At 59.5% G+C, this 24,139-nt stretch overlaps 3 protein-coding genes across 3 annotated transcripts; 2 read left to right on the top strand and 1 right to left on the bottom strand.

Annotated features, from left to right (window-relative positions):
• Positions 1 to 740: 740 nt before the first annotated feature.
• BESB_040300 (putative cytochrome c) lies at positions 741 to 1,748 on the bottom strand (the record flags this gene model as incomplete). Its single annotated transcript, XM_029362616.1, has 2 exons — positions 741 to 985; positions 1,646 to 1,748. The coding sequence occupies 2 exons, from the start codon at positions 1,746 to 1,748 to the stop codon at positions 741 to 743; spliced, it is 348 nt and encodes a 115-aa protein (XP_029221581.1).
• Positions 1,749 to 5,276: 3,528 nt separating this feature from the next.
• On the top strand, positions 5,277 to 7,995 carry BESB_040290 (uncharacterized protein; the record flags this gene model as incomplete). The annotated part of the gene is made up of 4 exons (XM_029362615.1): positions 5,277 to 5,328; positions 5,835 to 6,170; positions 6,640 to 7,367; positions 7,621 to 7,995. The coding sequence occupies 4 exons, from the start codon at positions 5,277 to 5,279 to the stop codon at positions 7,993 to 7,995; spliced, it is 1,491 nt and encodes a 496-aa protein (XP_029221580.1).
• Positions 7,996 to 9,803: 1,808 nt separating this feature from the next.
• BESB_040280 (uncharacterized protein) lies at positions 9,804 to 21,338 on the top strand (the record flags this gene model as incomplete). The annotated part of the gene is made up of 9 exons (XM_029362614.1): positions 9,804 to 10,100; positions 10,399 to 10,832; positions 11,105 to 11,204; positions 11,766 to 12,095; positions 12,683 to 13,165; positions 13,897 to 16,535; positions 17,347 to 19,843; positions 20,237 to 20,740; positions 21,228 to 21,338. 9 exons carry the CDS (start codon positions 9,804 to 9,806, stop codon positions 21,336 to 21,338), a joined length of 7,395 nt encoding a protein of 2,464 aa, XP_029221579.1.
• Between the last annotated feature and the right edge of the window lie 2,801 nt (positions 21,339 to 24,139).

Below are 24,139 nucleotides of genomic sequence, written 5' to 3'. Positions count from 1 at the left end.
TAGGAATCATCCGGCACAGGTTGCGCTCCGGCTTTCTTGATATCAAGCTGTTTACCAAGTTGCCGCAGGGCACACCCGCGTAGTGTTTTTATACAAGGCAGAAGTGCCATTGCAGAATAACCTTCCCGCACAGAGAATCTCCAGCCGCCCTCCTTTCGAAAATTCCTCTGGTGACTAGCCCTAGCCACGTATAACGCTGTGGTTTCGGTGTTTTTTTTTCTTTGAGCGACGGCCTTTACGTGGGGTGATTCGCTCGCACATCTGCAGCTGCGGTGAACGACAGTCGCGTTCACACGTCTCGAACCGACAGCAGAATGTAACAGGGAATACGGCTGAACCCTGAAACTTTAAGCTCTTTCGTATTGCTCTCGGGGTCGCAAGGAATGCAGCGAGCATTTGGGCAGACACGTTCAGTCCAAGAGTACTATTTACCGACAGTCGTCATGAGTGAAGTCCTTGTCAATGGCCAACAGCGTGCGTCCCACAATTCGCAGAAAACTAGTGGCTTTGCTTCAGAGAGCACACTATTCAGTTCCTCTCCAAAGAGAACAAAAACTGCAGCTGCACAAAAGGGAGACATGCTGGTATCCGCGGAAGGAGGGACATCACATCCGCGGCTCGACGCAGTCGGACCAACGAGGCGACGAACAGAGAACAGCAGCTGGTGAGAGGCTGAAAATTGAACAGCCGTGTGCGCAACTGCTGCTAGTGAAACGGTTCCGTTCGCTGGCTAGTTACGCCTATTTCTTCGATGCGTCAACAAGGTAAGCAATGAGGTCCGCGCGTTCCTTCTCCTTCTTGATACCAGCGAAAACCATCTTCGTGCCCGGGATGTAAGTCTTCGGGTTCAGCAGGTACTCCCACAAGTGCTTCTCAGTCCAGATGATGCCGCTGCTCTTGTTCGCATCCGAGTACGGGAAGTCCGCCCTGCCGCTCTCACGGCCGATGAAGCCGTGGAGATTGGGACCAGCCTTCGCGGCACCTCCTGCACACAAAAAGTGGATCGGACAAGCTTCTCACTTTCCGTTCACCTGTTTTTTCTCGCCACTATTTCCGCTTCGAATGCGAAGCCCAGTCTTGGTACAGGTTTAGACCCGAGAAGCAGCTGCACTACGGCAAACCGTCTCTTGCCGCGGCTCCCGCAGCTGTTTCATATCCACACCAAGCCCCGGACGTCGCCCCGAACACGCCAACCGAGTCTCGAATTTCAGCGGCAGCTCTGCACCACCGCCCAGCTCTTCGACTCTCCATCTTTTCTACTCTGGATCGTGGAACGCGTGCAGTACCACTCACGAGATAAACCTGCCACCAGAGGGTATCTACTGGTGGAGATGAATGGAACGTGAAACCGGTTGTCACCCTTTCAAAGCAAAAAGCCCAAGCCCCGGGAGGCATGTACTGCGGCGGCTACGACACTCTCCTGAGAAACGATTTTCTGCACCGCTGACACTCTCAAAAACCGTATTCCGCATGATCCATCACAACGAACCGCCCTTTCACACAGTGAACACAAAAGCGGTAACGCGCGGGCACCCGGGCGACGCAATTGAATTTTACAGATGCGTAGCACTGCGTCTGTGCGTGGAGCGTGAATTGCGAACTGTGCGCTTGTGACAGAGGAGAGACCGCAGAAAACTTCGCTTACCGGCGTTGATGGTGTGGCACTGAGAACATTTTGCCTTGAAAATCTTCGCGCCGGCTTTGATATCACCGGCGGGAACTTCGACGTCCGGCTCAGCGCGCGACATTTTGCCTCTGAGGTGGCAAACCTGGAAGACGGCTCGAGTGCCCTAAACAGCAAATCGCGTGTCCGACTGAACAAAAGACAGTCCTACAAGAGGAAAGTCAAACTAATTTGGACAATGAACCACGCTGCTCCCGAAGTTCGATTTTCCCTGGCGCGCACCCGGGATTCCCACCTATGCTTCGTAACCTGCACTGTTGCTGCATGCAACACCGATATCTGCCGCCCCTATGGGGTTGAGGCCTAGAAATCGACAGCAGGGGTAGATGCGCCCGTACCGCTGACCAAATATTTTATTCCGTCGCGTGCGTACTGCTCCTGCGCTGGAGGCATTTCCCTCGGCGGACTGAAACCACTGGAAGTCTTTTTTTCCAGGGTTGGTGTCCTTTTCAGCGAACCACATCGCAAGCAGAGGCGCTGCTCAATGCGTCCCCCTGCTCAAGAACTGGAGGGACGCAACACCCTGCAAACGCCAGGCTGTCGCCGAAGGCCTGGACAAACAACCCGTGTTGAAATCGCTCGCCCGTGGCGTACACGAACCGGCGTTCCCTGGGTGACTTCCGTGCGTGCGACGCCATCATTCGTGCCTCAGGAGATAACGCACTACAACTGACACGCTGCCGATGGAAGACATTGTCACATACTACATCCAACAAACTCGTTTAGGGGCAGTTCGGTTCACCTGGAGCGCTGCAGCCCCCGCTGGATGGCCCGCGGCTGTCATCCTTCACATGTGAAACGATTCCAGAGAGCAGCAGTTGCCCCTGACTCCGCTACAGCTCCCAGAAAACGCACTGTGCGCACAACAGTCGGAATCTTGCTCAAGGAACTCCCGGATATGAGGGTGTCGCAAAGTTGTGTTCTAGAGATCTGTTCTTGCCTTCCTTCCGCGACTATGTCTCTGAGGACGTCCGACGAGCCAGGGAAAATCGCGTGAGTGGTAGCGTTCTGACAATTTGATGAAACATACACCCACTGGCTACCTACTCTTGAGCTGCCACGGCCGGTATCTCATGCGATCCAAGCAAAGAGGAATTCCGCAGGCGCCCTGCCGACAGATCCGCCCCCTCCACATGCTCTAGACCACCGGTTGCTTCGCTCCAGCAAATCGTTCTAACACGCCTCTTGCGAGCCTGTCCGCCCACAGCAGGAATTACTCAGTACCATCACACAAATCCACACGCACAGGAGCAAACATCTTCCCAACACGAACCCGCTTGCTGCAGTAAATACCGTCCTGCATCTGCTGCCTTCGTTTCCGAGTGCTGCACAACGCCTGAAAACCGTATAGGGAAGACTGTTCAACGATGCTCCTGGAATACTCCAACCAGGTCTGACGTTCCCAGTGGAAAACGAAAGAGCACTCTTGTGACCCCGAAAAAAAGGGCTTCGACGCACATGACCCTACGTGTTTTCACGGGAGATGCTTTTCTGTTATTTGCGGGACACCCCCTTCACCGTTCGAACATGACTCAGTTAATCCGTATCTATCTCCGCGAACAGCGCCAAGCCGCAACCCTGAACTTTATACCCCTGTTAAGGATGGATCACTTAGAAATCTGTCGACTCCTGTGTTCTACGCAGCTGCCACAGTACTCTGAAAAAGTCTCTTTTGGCAAAGGTTCATGCCCAGTAGGCTTTTACTGTCTCGCCAGCTCCATGCTAAGCTGATGTTGCGTAGCTCAGTGACAACGTAGAAGCCCTTCATAACCAATCCGAATCCTCCGCGGATTTTCCGTCAGGCACCATGACTCCCAAGTCCCTGGCTGGCGCCTACCAATAGCCTTCGTAAGGCTTGAGAGCTTCCGCGTATCCTTGAGTCACGCTAACTCGGCTAGACTGCCACTGTCTCATGCTCACGCGGGAGCTCCTCCCGCAGTGCTGCTGGGACGTAGCAATCACCAGTGGCCTATAAACAAGGCAGCCGTCCTTCTCTGCATCGTTTTGCACCGCAGCCACACACTCCTGTCATTGGATCGACATTTTAACAGGTTGAGCTTCCGTTTGAGCAAGCCGTCACATGCCGTGTTGTCGGTCAGAAGGCATCTACTACGCAGGCGAACCGGTTACACGGCGTCGCTCCGCGTAGCAGCATCGACGTGATTACTCCTGGCAGATTGCTTCCGATCCCCCGCTAGCTGGCGCATCATGCGCGCCGAGGCGCTTGAGACACTACTGTGCATCATGGCCAAGGAAAAAGAGAGCAGCGGGAGATGACAGCGAGGACGCACACAGCGATAGACAGCTAGATACGTGGAGAGGATCTGAGGCCGCGACGCAGCACAGGCGAGACAGAGTTGGAGCCCAGCCGACAGCGAAATTCGCAGGTGACCACGTGAGTAGATTTTTCTCTGGCAGGCTGCACCCGCATGCCACTTTTGCAGAGAGACAGCGCGCGAAGACGGCCGTTGCAGGCCAAGATTCACATTGCTTTCAATCGCGCCTGTCCTCAGGACGCTGCTGCCGCATGACACCGCCGCCGACTAGCTGCGACGATTCTGCCAGTATGGCCCTGGCACCCGCGTTCGGGCTGCGCGCTGGAAAACCGTGAATGAATCTCCTTTTTCCAAGCGGGGGCCCTAAAGGTACGGACCCTCCCACTTCGGCGTGGGTGCGAACTGCTTTTCCCCCTTTTTTTGCGAAATTCTACGTTGTCTCCCGGGGACCGTGCGGCGGCGCGACGTGGAGCAGCAAGCGTTCACCGGCACACACACTCGAAGTCTGTCGAGCGTCGTTTCCCTCGATCTGCGAAGAGCCTGGTACGGCGCAAGCCGATTCTCAGCCCGACCCGCACCCTTCTTTGGCTATTCTGCCAATTTGCCGTGAAGTCGGGGTGAACAGTCCGCGGAACGTGCAACGTGCGCCCTCACAGTGTCGCTCGCGGGCGCGCATCGCGAACGACAACCGTCGGTCGTCCGTCGCGTTGCAAGACTGCGAGCACGGGCCACTTCCATGGATTGAGACGAAGCACCGCGGGCTTCCTTCCTTTCCGTTTCTCTTTTCTTCTTTCCTGGGACGCGGGAGCTCAGCTTCTCCGCACCTCTCCGTCACCGACGACCTGTCGCCCTCTGCCGCCCCCTGCCGCCCCCTGCCGCCCCGTCGCTGGGCTCTCCTGAGCGTATGGGCGCCACTTTGACGCGTCGGCATGCTGCTCACGGTTTCGTCCTCCTCGTCCGTTTCCAAAGACGCTTCTGACAAAAACGTCGTGCTCGAGGCTCTGCTGAACCAGCTCAACTTGGACCGTCAATAGCGCCCTCGCCCGTGAGCGCCGGCAGCCCTGCGGCAGTTCGCGTGTAAGACGGCGGTCGCCCCCTCCCTCGCGGACGTCGCGGCGCCCTCCCTCGCGGACCTCTGGCTGCTGCTAAACTGCTCTAGCGTCTAGCTTCCGCTACGCTTCCCTCGGCTGTCTTCGACTGTCGGAGGCAGCAGCCGTCTTTATGCGAGGGACCTCAGTTGTGCGGATCCCGCGGGGGGTTGGCTGGCACACTGTTGGCGTGCGCGCCGCAGTTTCCAGAGGGCTGCTTCAGGCACCATGAAACTCCTCACCTCCGCGGCCGTAATTCTCTTTCTGCTTTTCGCACCAGGTATGGACAACGAGTCGACAGACGCGGGTGGGGGGCAGTGCCGATACACTGCGAGAATTCGACACCGACTGCTCACTCGGGTGTGTGTGGTGTGGCGCACCGGTGAGCCATTTGTTTTTCCTCTGGTGCACAACACAACACGTTCTCTCTCCACAAGAGTTGAAGTGCCGCCAGCCGGGCCCTGTGGCACGCAGGCCGCGCTGCCGGCGATCTCCTCCTGCTTTCTTCAAGGGGTTTCGCGGTCGCTGTCTAGTGCAGTCACCACGCGTGCGTTCGCGCTGCAGGCACACAAGCCGCCCCACTAGGCAACTCTAAACAAGCAGCAGAGGCTCGTCCGCGCGAAAGATGACTGCACCCTGAAGAATGCTGCTTGCATACTCCTAGTCGTGGGGAAAGTGTCGAGCAGGTCGAGGAGGAGCCACGCTTCACGCCACTCCGAAGCCGCGAGCCCTCCAGGTCGCGGGTCTTCACAGCGTGTGCGCATTCGTGTGGACCTGTTTCTGCAGCGGACAACTTCTCAGCGGTCGCGGACCGACGAAACCTTCGTCGCTGGCCGCGCTCAGGCGTGTTGGATGCGCGTAGTTTTTCGGAGTTGCGCCACTGGAGGTCGTCGTCGGGAGCCTCTTCAGCCGGCGGGTGCTCGCTGGATCTCTTCACGCACGACGGCGCGAGCACCAGCGCCAAGACTAAAGTCAAGAGTCGGCGTGAAACTGAGCAGTTCGTCGAGCAAGTCTTTCAGAGGAGACGGACTGCAGCTCGGCGCTGCGCCTCTGGCCAAGAGAACGAATGCGAAACACCCGACAAGCCGATCTGGGAAGCGCTCGGACTCCAACAACCAGAGCGTAGGCCGATACCTCGCAGAGGCGTACATCCGAGGAGCCGCACCCACCCCTGTGACGCCCGTGTGCGGCCTGCGGCTCGCCGAGCGGAAACAGCGTCCGCTGCTTTGTCGTCAGCTCTCACGTTTCAGCCTCACCTGCATACTTTTCGAATCTGCTCCAGCCGGCTGCGACGGATTCGGGAGCGAGTTTCTCCGTGACCGGACACAGGGTAACTCAGGTCCTCTCGCACCTCTAGCACTCGTGCAGCTGTCTCTGTCTGCCCTGGGAACTAAGAAGAAAGATCCTGCGCGCCGAGGGTTTGCTGCGGGAGGTCCCGCTTCGTAGTTGTGTATCAGCGGCCTCTCTTCAACGGAGTAGCTAGGCGACATGAAGAGCCAGAGTGTGCCGGAGGCCGCGAAGGTTGCCGGCAGCCGGGAGAGGCATCTGTCGTTGAGACTCTTGCGTGCTGCGAAATGCGTGTGCGGTTCAGCCTGCCCAAAGATCCAGACCTTCCACCTAGAGGCCGCATGCGACGGCGAGCCAGGGACGCCACCGGCGCCCCCCCACGAGACGTCGCAGGGCACCACGGGGCGCGCAGAAGCCATCACCCCACACCTGCCTCACCAGTCTGGTTCAGAAAACTCGTCGCACCCGGCGGCCGGCGTGGAGAGGGAGCCCGCAGCGGAGGAAGGGCACGGAGAGCCCGAGCAGCTCGGCAGGCAGCAGAGCGACCTCCCGGCGACCGCGCCGCACGCCTACTCCCGCGGAAAGGATCGCGAAGCGGAGACGCACGAGGCTGGGTCATTTGGCGGGGATGAGTCTTCGCGCGACGGCGACAGCACCGCTGATTCACATCCCCCGGGGTCGCACGTGTCGGAGGTCGTGTCCCATTCAGAGATGCCTCATTCGGGAGGAGACAGCGAGCAGCACCGAATGGATAACGCTGTGCACGAACGGGCTGATGTACACGGCCACACGGATGCCACTGAACACACCTCTGGCGAAGGAGCCGATCATCCCTACGGCGAGGCGCCCGAGAGCGATGGTGAGGCGCAGCACCATGAATCGAAGGCTGGGGACAGAGGCCACGCGCACGAGGCCATGCAGGCGGATGCCTTGCATGACGACGACGAGAAAGAGCATTCCGAGGAAGGCGTCGGAGGCGAGCAGAACCCCATTGTAGACGGATCGCGATCGCACGTTCCTGAGAATCCACAGGTGAGTGCACTTGCGCGATCTGCTCCCCCGCGCGAGCGCTGAAACTCACCAAACCTCCGCTGGGGCCCGGAGAGACCGAAGTTTGAGAAGGCAGCCTCTCCGGGGTGCTAGGATATGTGTTGGATACAGAGTAGGAGGGGATCTTCCCGTCTTGCTAAGTGTGCTCGAAACTGACAAAGATGTGCACACAGCGCTGACGTGAGGCGTCCCAGAGTTACTCACGTGTACGCGCCTCGTGCGTCTTGGTGTGCAGGCCTTCGCCGAGGTGGGCGCGCAGAACATTTTCGCCGCGATCAAGGATATATTTGGCAACGGCGTTGACATCACAAATCCGCAGAACTTCGAGGGAGGTAACCAAGGCTCCTATTTTGACTTTATGTATCCGCAAAGCACGGACTACCCGTGGGCATGCGTCTGCGACGAGTCGCAGTACAAGCGCTGGGAAGCCAACGAAACGAAGGCAGTGCCGTGCAGAAACCAAGTAGATATGTCCGCACAAGGCATCACTGCGGCGTGCAACCCGAAAAACCACAAGCTGAACGATGCTGACAGACACGGAGGAAGTCTGCTTCTTTCTGTGGGCGTGCCCGCGCTCGCCACTGTCGGTATCCTGCTGCTGGCACGATGATCCGAGGCGGGACGCGAGCCCCTACTGACAGACGCGCACGAGGTGCGTGGCGGTTTGTACGCGAGAAGAGAGCATCAACGAGGAGTTTTGTCTTTCTGCCAAGAGTTCCTACACGACCGCTGTGCGCGAGAAGCAGAGGTTGTCCGGCGCGGCCTCGAAGACCGCGCCACTCTCCGTGCAGTCGCTCGTGGCGAGGAGACAGAGTCAACCCTTTTTTCGGGAGAGCGTGTCCTGCCTAAAAGAACACGCCTGCAGAGCGCTGTGCGGCTGCACCTTGTTTTTTTAAAGTCTCTGAACGCATGCGTCGTTTCGGGTTGTGTGGGGTATGGCCGTGGAGGCCAGGGTGCCTCCAGGTTTCCGTTTTTCTCGCTTCAAAGTGGCTCTTTTCCGAGTGAAACTTGTAGTGCAAAGTGCGAAGTAGCTATGGAGCAGTCCAGCGCGCGCCCTGGGATGCAGAGAACGGAGGCGGGAATCGCCTCGCAGCTTTAGCGGCCGCCGAGAGGCGGCTTCCAACTCTGCCTATCACAGACCGACTCAGGTCTCGGAAGCGTCCTGACCGCAGCAGAGGCGTGGGCTCCGCAGTCGAGCTGGTGAAGAAGTCTACTTGCTGCCTTCTCCGTATCAGAGGGCGATCTCGTTCTGGAGGTGCGGCCTTGAGCTCTCGCTCTGCGCGCCGCTCAGAGCGATCTTCCACTCGGATAAGGAGAAAGGCAGAAAGTAGACTTTTTCAGCTACGCAGAACACAGATGAGGCGCCGCCTCGCAGTCGCGATTGAGCCAGCTTGGTCAAGCACCTGCTCGCTTGCGGGCGACATGCAAGTTCAACGCGGGGACGCTCCGAGCGTCCCCGCGTTGCGGCACGAACCTGGGCGGCGCGTGCTTGGAACACTTTCGTAGATCAGGCAGGCCGCGCCGCCCTGCGGTGTGCGCGCAGATTTTTTGAGAAGACGTCAGCAGTCGAGCTTGTGGAGCGACGTGTGGTCGAATGCGGGGAAGGAGGAAATCACTCGAGGCAAACCCTAACCTGTGCGCCCTCTGAGTGCAGGAGTTGTACTGAGCGGGTGGGCATGACTCTGGCGCCCTGGCATCGACCCCGCCTCGACGAGGCGTGAGGTCAGCGGCAACCTGCCTCTGCGTTTTCGAAAACTCCCTTACAGACAACCGATGAAACCTTCGATTGCCTCTCGTGCGTTCGTCCGCATCGATCGCACCGACAACACGGAGTCGTTCTCTACGACTGTTTTGCAGAGGTCTACTCAGCCAGCCGACACTCGAGTGACCCGAGCATCGACTTGCATGTGCAGTTGCGAATAGTACGGGCTGGGGATTGCATGCGCATATCGCATGGATTTTTTTGCATGCGTTATTTTCCCTTCGCACAATTCATTGCTCGTTTTCCGGAGGGAGAAAAGGCGTTTCGGATTCATCTGCGTTTGTCAACAACTCCTTCTTCCCGCATCTGCTCCTCACTCTCCGCCGTCGTCCCTCTGAGCAGCGGGCGCGCAGCTTTCTCCATCTATCTCCTCGCCCCGTTTCTCGGCTCTCTCAACTGCCGGTCGGCGCGGCAGCGTTCTCGAAATCTGCGCGTCCTTGTCTCTCTTCTGCCTTCTTTTTCCTTCCTCTTCTTTCTGTTGAGTTCTCGTTTCGTCCCCCGCCGCGGCTGTCGCCGCTCAATCCCCTCGCGAGGAGGCCATGCGCCGCGCCAATCGCGCGTTCTTCTGAACCCTCTGGAGCGCTTGTCTCTCTCGTTCCTACTTCTAATTCCTCTCGTTTTCTTCGCCTGCTCCCTTCTCTCTTCTCCGCTGCACGATGGCGAAATCGCGGCCGTCAAAGAACAGAAAAGCCACGCCCGCGACCCCGGCTGCGCGGCGCGCACAGCAGGCGCCCGCGCCCTTCGAGAAGAAAAAAAACACTGTTGGAGCCCCGAAGACACGCCCAGGGTCTTTCACAGACACGCGCGTCCTTGCGAAAAGTAACTTCCTGCTTGCTCGGCAGTGGAGACAGAAAGCAGAGAGCGATCGCAGAGACGCGTCAGCGAAAAAGAAGGCACTCGGCACCGTCGATCCCCATGCATTCGTGAACGAAATCGAAGAAGCTTTGCAAAAAGTGAGAGCGACTGCGCGACCGAAACGCGGCGACAGAGAGAGGACGCTCTGCAGCCACGATGGGGATGGAGTGCATTCGAAACAGCGATTTACTCGTTTTCTATTTTACATATTTACCGACTGATGCGTAACCCCCAACTTGCGTCTTTTTTGCGTGTGCGGTAGCCCTGCTTGAGGAAGGCAGCCAGATGTCTGGTGAGGATTCGCAAAGTGTATTCGGCCTCGGATGTGTCTAGCGACATAGCTTCAGCGAGGCGACTCGGCTGTGCTTGCGTTTGTCGCTTCCGTGTGTCTGACAGATCCGTCACCCTACGCCGCGAATCCGCGTCACAGGGCTTGTCCATCTATCGGCTTCGCTCTCCCGGCTCCTCGCCGCCTTGTCTGATCAGAAGGAGCAGTCTCCTTTTTTCGCCTCTTCGTCTTCTGCCTCCTCCGTCGCCCTTCTGTTGAATCCTCTCCTCCCTGGCCTTCTTCCCGCGCTGCTTGGCAGCGGCATCTCTGAGCGCGACCCAGCTGCGCGCACTGCAGTTCGCTCGGCGTGGACGAGTCTTCTGTCTCTGTTGTCTCCGAGGGAGGCCCGAAAGGGCGCGTCGCGGCGCGCGGCCTCCGCCGCGACCGCGGTCGGAGGCGAGAGGGGCCCCGGGGAGGCGGGAGGAACGGAAGAAGAGCGCCAGGAGGAAAACCAACAGATTCTTCTCGCCCACCGAAAAAGTATTGCGGTATTCCTTCAAAAGTATGTCCGCTTCCACCGTAGCGCTGACACGAAGAGAAGGAAAAAGACCTGGTATAGCGAGAAAAACATGGAAATTTACGGTGTGGTGCGGGAGGAAAAACCTGTAACAAACGAGGGGGAGGACGCGGAGACGAAAGCCTCGAGAGAGGAGACGAGAAAAACGCGCATGCAACCGGAGGTGGATCTAGGGTTAAGGGACTTTGTGCCCTCTCTCGGGGCTGAGGGTTTCTTTTGGCTCTTAGCTTTGCAAATTCTGGTGTTTTTCTTTTCAGCGGGCTGACTGCGCTGGAGCCGGAGGCACGCCTCGACTCCTTGCATCTGATCGACGCCGCGCGGCGGCTCTGTCCTGCACTGCTTCTGGGAGAAGAAGAGGTGCGAGTGAAAGAAGCGCTTACATATTTATACATAAATGTATTTTTATATTTTATACACATATTTATATGTACCCACGTATATGCATAATTGTGTCTGCGAATGCCTACACCATAATTATACATACGCGCTGTCGACTCATGCAGATGCGCGTGAGCGGGGGCGCCAGTCTGCTGAAGGCAGGCCGCGCGACGCGTACGACTCAGCTGCGAGTGCGATCAGTTTCATACCAGGGAAAGGCATCTTTGGTTCTTTGGGCAACGCTGTGCTGACGTCCTCGCAGTTTTCTCCTCTGTTCGTTTGCTTTTCCGTCGTGCCATGTATCCGTGTTTTCTCCTCAGGGAGAGGCTTCCGGGCGACGCCGAGTTTTTTTCATCTACTCTGTCGTCCTCTCTGGCTGTCTGCGCGGTTTATCTGTTGTCTCTTCGTGTCTCTCTCCTGAGGCAGTGAATCTCATCGAGGAACGCCTGCGCGTCTCCCGCATCTGCACGCATTCGACAGGAAGCAGATATCCACCTGGCCAAGGGAGTTTTCGCTCGCGTTGCCGATTGCTTTCTGCAGCTTCCGTTCAGCGTCATCAGCGTCCTCACGTGCGGCTCGGCGAGCGTCTCGGCCTTCACGTCTCTCGCGCTTCCGCTGCTGCTTCAGCTGCTCCCCCCGCACCTGCCTTCGGTCTCTGCGGCGTCGTCTACTCCGAGTGCGTTCTCCGCCGCGGCGCGGGCAAGCCTTTCTGGGCGCGAGGAATCTTCCGAGGACGTCCCGGGGGCGGCGCGGCGCGCGCAGGTCTTAGCCGGCTTGTCTGCGCAGCAGAGGTCGCGGGTGCAGCAGCTCCGGGAGCTCTTCAGCAAAACATGCAGAATTTGGCTGCAGCTTCTCGAGGATTTGAAGGCCGTAAGCACGCGAGACAGCCGCAGCTGCAAGCCTCTACGTATATAATGTCGAATTATCGCACCCAGATAACTCCATACCAGTGAACGGGTTTGTCAAAGATACATGTATGCATATATACATATATATAGGCATATGGCATATATATATGTATATATATTAGTATATATGCATGCATATATTACGGTCTGCTCTGGGGCGTGAACAGTGGACTGGGGATAAACGGCCGTTTCTGACTCTCTGTGCGTGTAGAGTTCCGTGCAGACGACCGAGAGACGCCGATCTGTCGTTTACACTTGCTGAAGTATGCGATACGTCTTTATTCATCCATCTGTGGATGTCTGCGGGCACAGAAGACTGGCGCCCTTGCAGCTCGCTGCTGGTAGCCGTCCTCTTGCACACTGCGGGGAAGAGACGCGAGAAGTCCACCCTGAGAGTTTTTCTTTCTCTTTACACAAAAGGCCGCAAGCATCCATATATAGTAATATTTATATATCGGCTGCATCCGGCTGTTTACGTCGGCTTCAGCGCTTTTCGGCGTTCCATGTCTTCATTTGCGCCGTTTTCTTTTGTTTTTTCGGTTTGCTCAGAAGTGTCGCGCAGCGTCGAGCGCCTCGTCAGCTGTGGCGGCTTCTGGAGGCGCGAGGGGTTCCTCTGAGGGCGGCGCGCCGAGCCGTCGCGCGCAGAGAAGAGACAGCGACGAGGTCGCGTCACTGCTCTTCCAGATGTTCAGCTGTCTACGACTCCTCCATCTGCTGCTTCTCGGCGCGCCGCAGTTGCCGCCAGACGTGCGCGTGTCGCTCCTCTTGGAACCCGCAACGGAGGGCGCCCGTGGCGGCGGAGAGAGACAGAGAGACGCCGGCGCTGAGGCCCTGGGCGACGGCAAAGTACGGCGCGCCCTCGCGACGGCCCCGCGCGCTGCGCCCTGCGAAGCCCCGCCTTCTGCGGGCGAGGGCTGCCGGAGCTGTCTCCTCCTCGTGTTGCTGCTGCTGCAGGTCTCTGAGAGCGAAGGACAGAGGCTGAAGGACAACGAGGAGGGCGGAAAAACCGGCCAGGCGAGCCACGGCAAAACGGTGAGCCGACGACAAACGACCCGCGGAGGCGCCCACTACTCCGCAGCCGAGCCGAGCACGTTGCTACTTTTCTGTCGAGGAGACATGCCTCCTAGCTGGAGCGACGCCGCCGGGGGGCCAAAGGCAGTGACTCTCAAGCGCCTCGGAGTCCGCGGAGCAGATTCCACTTGTTTTTTCAGTTCATAGTCGTGATTCACAATCCCTTTTAGTAGTTCCCGTGATGTGCGTCGCGGCTTTTTAGAAGTAAGCACACGCGCGGCCGCGTGTACGAGCCCCTGTCAGTTTTTTTAGTTTCGATCTCGCGGGCGAACGACTCTGGCGGGAGAGAGACTGGACGCGGTAGCAACATATCAGCTGCGTGCGGATATGCTCACAGCCCTGTGTCAATGATCGAGGCACACGTGCGCGACACGAAACTCTTACCTCGGGCGTCAGATCCCGCGTGTGAGATCCCATTCGCCGCCGCGGCAGCTTTCTTGCAGGCGCACGCCTCTCTGTGACTCTCGCAGCGAAATAGTCTTGACCACTCTCCTTCCCTCAAACTCTGTGCAGTGCCTTAGCTGGTGAATTCTTTGTATATATTCATATAAGCGGCTCGAGATGTCTAGATGGCAGGCCGAGGCAAGGCGACTGTGTGCCAGTGGCTCTTTGGTGGAGCGGCGGTGTCGCGCACCCGCGAGGAACGCTTTCATCGGCGGGAGCGGCGGAGTGTCTTTTTCTGCTCCCTGCAGCAGGAAGATCTCTTCTTCTTTTTCGTCAAGCACGTCCTGTCGTCGCTTGCGTTCCTGCTGTCCTTCACACTCCCGACGGAGAGCGCGGCGGGCGCGCCAGCGTCTTCTTCGCGCGGCGCCCTCCTCCACGCAGTGCGTCTCTCTCTGGCTTCGCTGACGTTTCACCTCGCGTCCTTCCCCCTCGCGCCTCTTCTTGAGGACGAAGGCTGGTCGCTGTCGCCCTCCGCTGCGTCCTGCGCGCCCTCCTGGCGCGGCCTTGCTCCGCCTTCGCCCTTCGCTCGGAGGGGCGCCTACTCATCGATTCGCTACGAAGGCGAGGAGCTGCTGACTCGTCCAGCCGTCGGCGTGCTGGGAGACGTGCGCCGCCTCGTTTTGTCTTCAGTGAAGGCGGGCGTTGGCGGCGGCGCGTCTGCAGAGAGCGCCACGGACGGCAAAGCCGCGGAGCGTGCGACGCAGATTTCCTTCTGTCTCCCGCCTCCTCTCGTGTCGCTATTCCTCGGCTGCTACCTCACTGCGTCGCTCTTTCTGCTCCACGCGGCGCGCCAGATTAAGCGCAGCGTACACGACGTCCAGGCGGAAGAGCTGCGCGACTGCCACAGAGCCTCGAGCGCGCACCGAAAACTTGCGAAAGAAAATATCTTTTTCTACGTCAGAGGCACCGAGGCGGATCGACGCGTCCCAGCGCTCCTTCCCCCGGACTCTGACAGTGGCGCGTCCTGCGCCGCCGCAGCCGCAGCCGCCGCGGCTTCGGGCCTCGGCGCTGCGTCGTGCTGCAACGGACTCAGCGCGGGGCGAGTGGAGAAGACTTCTGCCTCGCTGGGTCTGAATGCGAACGCGTTAAACGCCTTCTCTACTGCCTCTGAGTACGCCTTCTCGCCGCTGTCGCGCCGCACCGTCTTCTTCACGGACCTGCTGCTTCGAGCTTTCGTCTCTTTCTTCTCGCCTCTTGCGGTCGACCCCTCTATGCACCTGCGCGACTTCTCACAGCGACTCGTGGACGCAGAGACTCGTGGGGGGACCGCGCTTGCCGCGCTGTCTCCGCTCCTCTCTCTCTCTTTGTCTTCCCCGACGCTCTTCTCGGTAGTTCTGTCGTCGCTCTTCCCTGCGTCGCCCTCGGTGCAGCGGCAGTCGCTCGGGGGGCGGCAGGGGGCCTACGCGCTTTTTGCGGCGTTCGGCGGACTCAAGAAGACGAAAGTCTTCTTCTCGCCCTCCGTGCTGCAGACCTTCCTCCGCGAAATGCAGCGGTCCGCATTCGTGGACGAACTGCTGAGAGAGGAAGGCGCTGCGGAGGTGAAGGACGGCGACAACGCCCACGCGCGCGAGGCCGAGACGCGAGAGGGAGGGGAGAAAAAAGAGAGCGCGAACGGAGAGAGGACGACGTCCTGTCTGGTGCGCGGCATCCTTGAGGCTTGCGAGACGCTGCATCACTCGGTTGCGAAGGCCAGCCAGGGCCGCAGCGAAGGTCCGCCTGCGTCTTCCTCCTGGTCTCAGAAGGGCAAGAGCGAAGGCCGAAATCGGTTCGGTCAGCTCGCCTCTCTCTCAGAAAAGAAGGAGAAAAAAAAGAGGGAGAAGGGAGGCGAAGAACGCGAGAGCGAGGCGCTGGAAGCAAGTCCTGCGCCCAGTGAACCGAACGACGCGGCCTCTGCGTGCATCCTCGCCATACAGGCCATCCTTCTCGAAACTGTCTCGCTTCTCATCTCGCTGCCTTTCGTCTTCCCCGACCTCGCCGCCGAGCGACGCAGACTACGAGCGACAGAAGCCGAAGACGAACGAGGCGACAGCGAGGGAGAGGAAGATGATGAAGATGAGGAAGAAGACGAAGAGGAGGACGGCGAGGAAGATAAAGAGGAAGTTGAAGAGGAAGGTGGGGACGGTGAAGAGGAAGAAAACGAAGAGGGCGATATGGCATTGGCGTCCTTGGAGGGAGAATCGAGCGAGCCCGAGGAGACGACCAAAGCAGACCCGAAATTGAGTTCCGGGGAGGGCAGCGAGGGCGGGAGCGGAGACGGTGGCTGTGAAGAGGCCGATGGCGCCCAGACAGAAGGCGCTGTGTCTACGTCTGCGTCGGCAGCCGACGAGAAGGGAGACTCCTCCCAGCCGTCTCAGGCACTGCATGTGGACGGCGTCACTCAGCTGTCGGTAACGTTGCTCCCTCTCTCGTTTCTTCTCCTGGGCGCCGCGCCGACGGCGCTCTGTGCGACGATGCCTCCGCTTCTCTCATCCCTGTACCGCCCGCTCTTTCCCGCGATGCTGGTCGCCTCGCCCGTCGTCTTCGCACCCTCGCGCCGCGACACGCCCCCCTCCGGGGAGCCCTCCCCGCTGCGAAAGGGCTTCGCGGAGCAGCCGAGGAAGCCAGACGCGGGCGCCGCGAACCCCTACTACTGCCTGGAATGGAGCCCGCGGATTGGGCAGGTGTATGTGAAGCTCTGCGCGGCGGTCGCCGCTCTGGCGAGTCCGCGCGAAGACGCGGAGCGAGCCGCCCAGGCGCCGGAAGGCCAGGCGCCGGAAGACCTGGCGCCGGAAGGCCGCCCGTCGCCGCGGCCCGCGGAGAAAGAAAACGAGGTCGCGCTTGTTGTTGCGCAGATGGCCAACTGGGTCGCAGGCGTCATGCGGCACTTTGCGCTTCGGAGCGGAGACAGGTGAGGCAGGCGCACGCTGCACAGTTCACTCTCTCCCGAGGTGTCCTGCACTCCGCGTCATCCTCGCGCCTCTCCCCATCGCGCCTGAGTTCGTCGTTCAGCGAAGGGATTCATCGATGTGCTTGTAAAGGGGACGACGTGTCTTCTGTTCCCTAGTCTCTACGACATGCAACATATACACATACATTTACAGATATGCATGGATCTAGCTCTGCCGAGAGATAGTAGATGGAGCAGTCGCGGTAGACGTTGACCTCAGGTGTAATCTCGGGGAGACCGTGATGCAGCATACGCTGCCTGCCTTCCTGTATCTATAAATCATATAACGGTCGTAAGGTACGCCGGGGATTACAGGTCAGATATTATTGGGAGTTCTAATCCTCGGACGGTATCAGCACCTCCTGGTGGGCCTTCCGTGACAAAATGCTGAGCGAAGTTTTCTTCTGGTTCCATCGTTTGGTTTGCGGAAAAAGAGCCTTTGGTTCACTCACGTCCACGGGCTTGCATGAATTTGTTTTTTTCAAATGCCCGTTTGCTCACATGGTCGTAAGCGCAAATGGCAGCCAAAAGCCCGTGAAGTCTGCATGCGGTGACCGGAGCATCAGGCACCATAAACACGCATCAATCTACTATACTTGTGGATGCATGCATATCTCGTGATCACGTATTCGTCCGTGCGCAGATCCATTTTACTTAGTTACACGGATATGTGTGTTTCGGAAGTGCGAGTGTTTGCGCTGGAGAGTGTGCTTGTTGGGGCCGCCGGCAGATCTCATTCCTTCGTTCTTTTGTCCGGGATTCACGGTTGCAGGTGCGACTTCTCTCTGCTGTTCCGGGCCTTCGAGCCTTCGCTTCTGGCGCTGTTCTTCTCTGCGCCGGGAGGCTTTTCCCGAGGCCGCTCGGGCCGCAGCGGCTTGTCGCTAGCCAGAGACGGCGCCGCCCGCCCTGACGCGGAGGGCAGCCAGGTTGCACGGCCTTCTTGCACGTCGTCTGCGTCTCTGTTTTTCCGCCTTCCAGCCGCTTGCCGGCAGTTCCCGCTCTCGCTCCTCTCCTTCTTGGGTGGGCGGTCTGTGGGCGCTCTGCTGCCGCATCTCCTGCGCAGTCTCGTGCTGCCTTCCTCTCTCTCTTCGTCCTGCTGCCCTCCGTCGCCTCCCAACTCTGCGCGCTCGCTGGTCACTCTCTCGCCGATGCCTGCGAAGGGCGAGCTGGACGCGCGCCGCGAGTTGTTGGAGATGCTGCTTCGCGGCTCGACGCTCAGCAGTGACGCAGGTGCCGCGCCCCCCGAGGCGGACGTTAGAAGGCACCTCCTCCAAGCCGCTCAGAGGAACGAAAAGATCCTCCTCTCGCTTCTCTGCAGCGCCACAAAGCCGTTCGCCTTGTCCGCGGGTGCAGGGACAGGGAGACGCGGAAAACGAGAAGACACAGACCGTCGGACGCGAAGGCGAGAGGAGGCGGCGGAGTGCGGCGAGGACGCCGCCGAGGCGAGGCTGCAGAAGAAACGCAGAGAGGTTAAGCGCGAGGCAGAGAAGAAGGATGGAGACAGGACGGAAGGCCGCCCCGTCGCCGGCGACGGCGCAGGACGCGAGGGAGGGGCCGGTACCACGAGTCACGAGGGCGAGGAGACTCCAGGGGCGGCTCTCTTCTCGCCTCCCTCATCCCAGCTCCAGCCGTGCCTTTCGCTGCCGTCGCACCTCTTCGCGCTCTTGCGTACTGCAGCCGGCGTTCACACGGAGCTCCAGGAGCGCATGCTTCTGGCGTGCCCGGCGCTCTTCGCGGCGAAGTCGGCAGGCTCGCCGAGAGCGAGCATTGGCGACGGCCGCGCTGAGCCGGCGGGCAGCGGGGAGGCGTTTGCCAAGGCAGACGCGCTTTCAGAATGCGCCGGCGCCTGCGTCCGGTGCGCGATTCTCGGCTCGAGCGTCTGCTCAATCGCTGAGAAAGTCCTTCACTTCTCCACGACTCCGCTGCCGCTCTCGGAGGCGCCAACCGGAGACTGGCGGCTCACCGCCTCCTCCTCCGCCTACGCACACGTGTTTGGACGTCTGCACGCGGTTGTGGGGACTCTGTTCTGTCTCCGCGACGCCCTGGCGAGGACAGGCCCTGCGTTCCAGTTGTTTCAGCGGGGCGAGGGAGACGCCACGGCCTCTGCAACGCGTCTAGCCCCCTCTTCGAGCGCCCCGGTGACTTTACAGGGTCACTACGCGTACTCCTGGACTCAAAGATACAGGAGACTAGCGGCGGTAGCTGTGGCTGAACGACCCCGCGAGGGCGAAGACGAGCGAGAAGCCCGCGCCGCGGCCGAGAATGAGACAGCGACGCTCACGCAGTGGCTGCATGCCGACCCGCTCCTCCCCGCTCCCTTTTCCGCCGGCCTGCATCTCCTCTTCCTCTTTCTCCAGAATCCTCTCTTCGTTGCCCTCGCAACGCCCGGCTCGTCCGCGTCCTCCTCCGACACCTTGCCGCCGCGGAGTCTCTCACCGACTGCGTCTGGAGACTCGAAAGCGTGGGAGCTCGACGAACGGAGTCCTGTAGTCGCCGCAGCAGCCGGGGACGTTCGCCGGCTGCTGTTCGAGTCGAAGGGCGCCGCCACGCGCCTCTCACTCAGCCTCATAAGCCGCTCAGCCGAGCAGGAGGAGACCTCAGAGGCGAGCGACCCGGGGCAGGAACGCGGCGACGAAGAGAGCGACGCATTCTCGCTGGAAGCTGCGCTGCATGCACTGGGAACTGAGGGCGCCGAAGAAGCGCAGCGCGAGCGAGGGTGTCAGTCGCCTTCGGCCGCGGATGCCGGTGAGCACGCAGTGACGCGCCACATTCTTGAGTTGCTCCTTGACATCGTTTGCACCACCGCCTCGCTTTGTCCCTGCCTCTCGAGCCGCGCGAGAGAGAACGACAGGCCGGGAGCCGGAGCCGACGCGGGAAAAGACGGCGCTGTGCGCTTCTTCGCCCACTTTTTTCGATTTTCTGTCTTCCTTCTGCGAAGTGTCGACCTGCTGCTGCGCGCGGCTCTCCGCGGTGCGCTGCAGCCGGAGCCCGTGGCAGGCGAAGCGGAGGAATGCGAACAGGCGCCTGCGAGGCGCGCGGACGCGAAGGACGACGAGACCCAAGAAGCGCTGGAGAAGGTGCAGGCGTGCGCACTGCCGCGGATAGATGCGTTTCTACTCGAGGAGAAACGGAAGGCGGGCAGTCAAAAAGCGACGCGGGAGACGTGCGGCGCCGGACGAGAAGGGCAGGGACCAGTCTCAGCAGGCCCGGTCGCACATGCGCGAGGAGACAACGAAGACGCGAGCCGCCCGAGGCGGGAGCGCGTCGAGGTGAGTTGTCTGCTGCGGATTCCCTTTTTTCAGACGCGACTGCCGCTCGATGTGTGCTGCCTGCGCGTGTGATGCCCGTGTTAAAGCACCACGACAGCCACACGTGTGCATGTATGTATATACATACACTAGCATAGATATATGCGTGCATACGCATTGAGTCGGTGTGCTTTTGAAATTACTTTACCCACATCGTCGACTCTCTCTACGCACACGTGCAACGGTATGCATGTAGGCGAATATGCATGCATGCAGCGATGTGTTCGTGAATCCCTCCTGTCTCGCGGTAGGACAGCTTTTTTCAATTTTGGCTGGCAGCTGTGGCTTCCGCGGCCTGCAAAGCGTCGCCGGCGACCCACATGTAATCTATAGTCTTCTCGTGTTTCGATCCAGGTGCTACTGGCATGCCTGGGGATCGTCCTCAAGCTGCATCGCCGCGCCCGCATGAGCCTGGCAGAGACACACTTTCGAGCTCGTCGGGGGGACCGCATGCATTGGCTGCGCCTCTATCGGCAGCTAAAGGCCGAAGAGCGCTGGAGAGAAAGAGAGGCGAAACTCCCTTTGTGGCGTCGCATCGTCGCACGAGGCGAGGCTGAAGAAAGTGAGAGAGGAGGAGATGCGACTCCAGGTGGCGCCGGCGCACTCGCAGGCCTTTCGTCTTTTTCAGAGCCTTTCGCGCTAAAAAACGGGGCGAGGGGCGGCCAGCAGCGGAGGCAAGGGAGCTGCGAGTTCGATGCCGACGAAGAAACGCGAGACGAAGCGCCGGACGAAATCCTAGACGCTATGGAGAGGAAGGAGAGGGAGCATGAAGAACGCGAATGGGAGGTTATCCTGTGTAGAGATGAACAGGGCTTCCAAGTTGTGGCGCGCATTTGCAACGACTTACTTCACGACACAGTAAGCCTTTGTTTTGCAGAGCTGGGGCTGGAGCGGAAACACGTATCCGGGGCTGGTTTCGTGAAGGCCTACTCACTCCGGTTTCTCAGAAACGAGCGAGGACGGCCGTTCTGTGACTCGAGTCGCCGCCATCCCCCGCCGGGGCCTTCTGGTATGAACGGGAGACGCGCTCGAGGGACAGAGAGGGGAAAAGGGGCCTAGAAACGGCTATGAGTGACAATTTGAGAGGTGAACGAAGACCCTGCGGAGAAAAGAGACCGGCCTTTGTGTTTCATGGACGGACAGTGAGGCTCCTAAAGACAGTGACGTTTTTATGGACGCTCTCTCTGGGCCGTGCTCCGAATCAAGAGGCAGCGCATGCAAGGCAGACGTGACTTCGGGTAGACAGTGCGGTGCGACGTGCACAAGCGGCACAACCCGAGGAAGCCAGAAATTTCCCCATGTGCAGTATGCGTGGGTGCACGTGCGAATGCGTGTGTGTCATCAGCTTCCGGCTGCTGCGAAAGAGCTCAATCTTGAGAGCGACACGGGCCTGTCGCTTCGTTGTATTGAGCGCCAGCTAGCGACGCTCTCGCGCTCGCGCACTGCGGCCGCCTAGCCCTAGCGCCCGCGCTTCCGCCGGCGTGCGTGAGCCGAACTCTGAAGCGAGGAGAAAGGGAGAGACGCAAATGTGCGGCGACATCGTAGCTTGCGCGCGCTCTGCCTTCCTGTGAAGGCAGAGCGCTGTGTCTCAGGCTGCCACCGTTCCAGCCCGATTTAGGGGGGGCTGCATTCTTCGGCTGCGCCTAAGGGAGTAAAAGCAGACACATGCACACCACGGCTTTCGTTTTCCGCGCCATGGTTCCACGCGAGTTGCCTTGAAGGAATGAACCCTCGCGCCTTCGCCCCTTCCCGTAGTCTGTGTTTCTTCATGGCGTGTTTCTTCGGCGTCCACCGTTTTCTGGGGTTAGGCCATGCCTCCGCTCCCTGGCTACTACACACGCTGCTATCAGAGAACAAAGAAACTCCACAAGTTCTGCAGTTGGTCGTTTTCTTCTTCTGCCGAGGGTGTGTTTTCTGGTCTGCTTCGCCTCTGCGTGCCGATCTGGCGCTATCCCGCCAACGGATGGGCTGCCACAGCGCCGACCGGTTTTTTGAAACAGTCAGCGGCACCTTCCGCATGCTCAGTCGTCGCCTGTGACGCGCACCCGATAGCGTCAGAGCGAGTAGCGGTGAGATAGAGCCCACAAAGTCCAGCCTGGGAACGAGGCCTCGCCCGCCCCGTTTTTAAAACTCTGCGACGGACAGGCAGAGCACGCCTCCTGCGAAGAGAGAGCGAAGGCGTGAAGCGGGTTCTCGGCGCGGATGTATCTGCTTTGGGAACAAAATCGCGGCGGTGCGCGAGCGGAAACCACGCAGTGCTTTTCTTCCACAGTGAACATCGTGACGAAGATCACCCGTGTGAGCATGTGCACCTGGGAAGTACTGGCACACGGTCTAGGCTCCACGCACAGCAACGGAAAATACGGGGTCCTGAGACCTGAGACCGTCAAACAAGGACCTACACCCCACCCGCAGAAAGCCCTGGACAGCAACTTGTCACGCTCGAGCGGACTCGTGGCTCGATACGGAATTACGAGATTGAGGTCGTCGCATATGCTGCAGACACGTCCAGGTGCGTAGGGCGAACGTCTATACTGCCGGGACTCGTCACACACAAACGCACGCCGAGGAGATGTTTTTTCATTACACGAATTCAGTACCCCGCAAAGATTTTTTCCAGGAGCCTGGAAGCTAAGAAGGCGCTGGTAGGTAAAGCGTCACGTGTACGCACGCAACACTTCCTCTTCAAGCTAGGTACCCTCCCGCGGGGCTGGCTGCGCGCCCTCCGCGGCCTTTCTCAGAACGGGTTCGCTTGGGCTTTGTCTGTTTCCGTTGAGGCTGCACCACGAAGAAAACGCAAGGCGCTCTGTGACTGACTCGTCGTCAACACGTTGTACTCCCTCAACTGCTTCTGTCGAGCGGGAACAGGGCTGCCATGATTTGATGACGCACGTCGACCCGCATGGTGGGTGGCTAGGTCCGGGGGTGCTACGCGGCACAGGAAAAACTTTCATGCTGCGTTGGAGTATCAACTTTTCAGGCTCCTTTGCCTACCATCAACGACTCACAAGTAGGAACGAAGAGACCCGATTTCCAGGTGTGTGCAGCATTCGCCGCCAGCCCAAACTCTGTGATGCTTCGACGTGTGAGAAGATGGGTGGACTAATGCGTCGCCACGCGCCCGCGGTGCAGCCTGAGAGGGGGCCCCGTCGCCGGCATCGACGCCTAGTTCACCAATCTCGAGACTTCGCTTCTCTTCCGCCCCGTCTCCGGAGGATGAACTTCGTCTTCCTGAGAAGGTGTTCGTTGCATGTGACGGGGTTTTACTCACATGGATCCTTGTGCCAGTTGCCTGAACCGGCCACCGTGCCTTTCGCTGCGAAGCGGGGAACCCCTCATCGCCTTAATAGAAGAAGACACGTCTCCTGAAAGAGTACCTGAGGAGGAAGTCAGGTGTGATTGTGATGCGATGCGGCCTACCGAACAGCAGGGTCCTTCGGATGTCGCTGCGAGCTTCCGCACCTGCGCGCCGGTTTAGCGGACTCTCTCCCTGCCGTCGAGGAATTACCGAAAATACGCCAGATTACCGAGCCCAATGGGGGTCATCGTACCACCCTACACCGGAACGACATGTGAGTTTCCGGGAACACTCGTACTCGCGTCGGCGTTTTAGGGAGGACTCCGTGACGCCAACGCTCTCAATCGTGCAGAGCATGACGCGCACCGATGATCGCTTGGAGACGAACGGGTTTGCCGGACACATCAGAATATGGTTTTGTTTTGCGCTGCCGTGTCTGCTGCCAATGATGTACAGGGTACAGGCCACACATGACTGCGAAACCGACTCGCGCCTGCCCCGACGTCACGGAGAACCCCACCGTCCCTCGGAAGACGGTTCGCCTTGGCGTTGTGGACAAGGCTGCGCACCGTAGGGGGGTTAAACTCCTCTACTCCGGGTTCGCCTCCTGGGCTGCAGGCCTGTTTTCGGCTTTGTGGGTAGAAACAGTTTTGGCGCGTGAGTGCTCTGACTTCGCGTGTGTGGAGAGAGTGGTGAAAACACTTCGCAACCGGGATCGAGCGGAATGGAAACGCGGAGAGGTGTGTGTCAGACGCTCATTGCAGCTGCAACTGCCTTTGCGCTTTTTTGCGGCGCCTGCAGCGAGCTTGCGCATTCACCACGGGACAACGCGGAAAGCGTGGCGAGTAGTCGTCGTGGACTTCTTCGCAGAACTCACGCGGTCACGCCGACAACTGCGCTGCCGGAGCATCTTTCGCCGAGCGGCACTGCTACCTTCGCAAGCGTATCTCAATACCAGC

The sequence above is a fragment of the Besnoitia besnoiti genome, chromosome II, assembly GCF_002563875.1.
Source record: "Besnoitia besnoiti strain Bb-Ger1 chromosome II, whole genome shotgun sequence".
Taxonomy (NCBI): domain Eukaryota; phylum Apicomplexa; class Conoidasida; order Eucoccidiorida; family Sarcocystidae; genus Besnoitia; species Besnoitia besnoiti.
The sequence above is the reverse complement of the archived record's forward strand: the minus strand, read 5'-3'. Positions and strand labels throughout refer to the sequence as shown.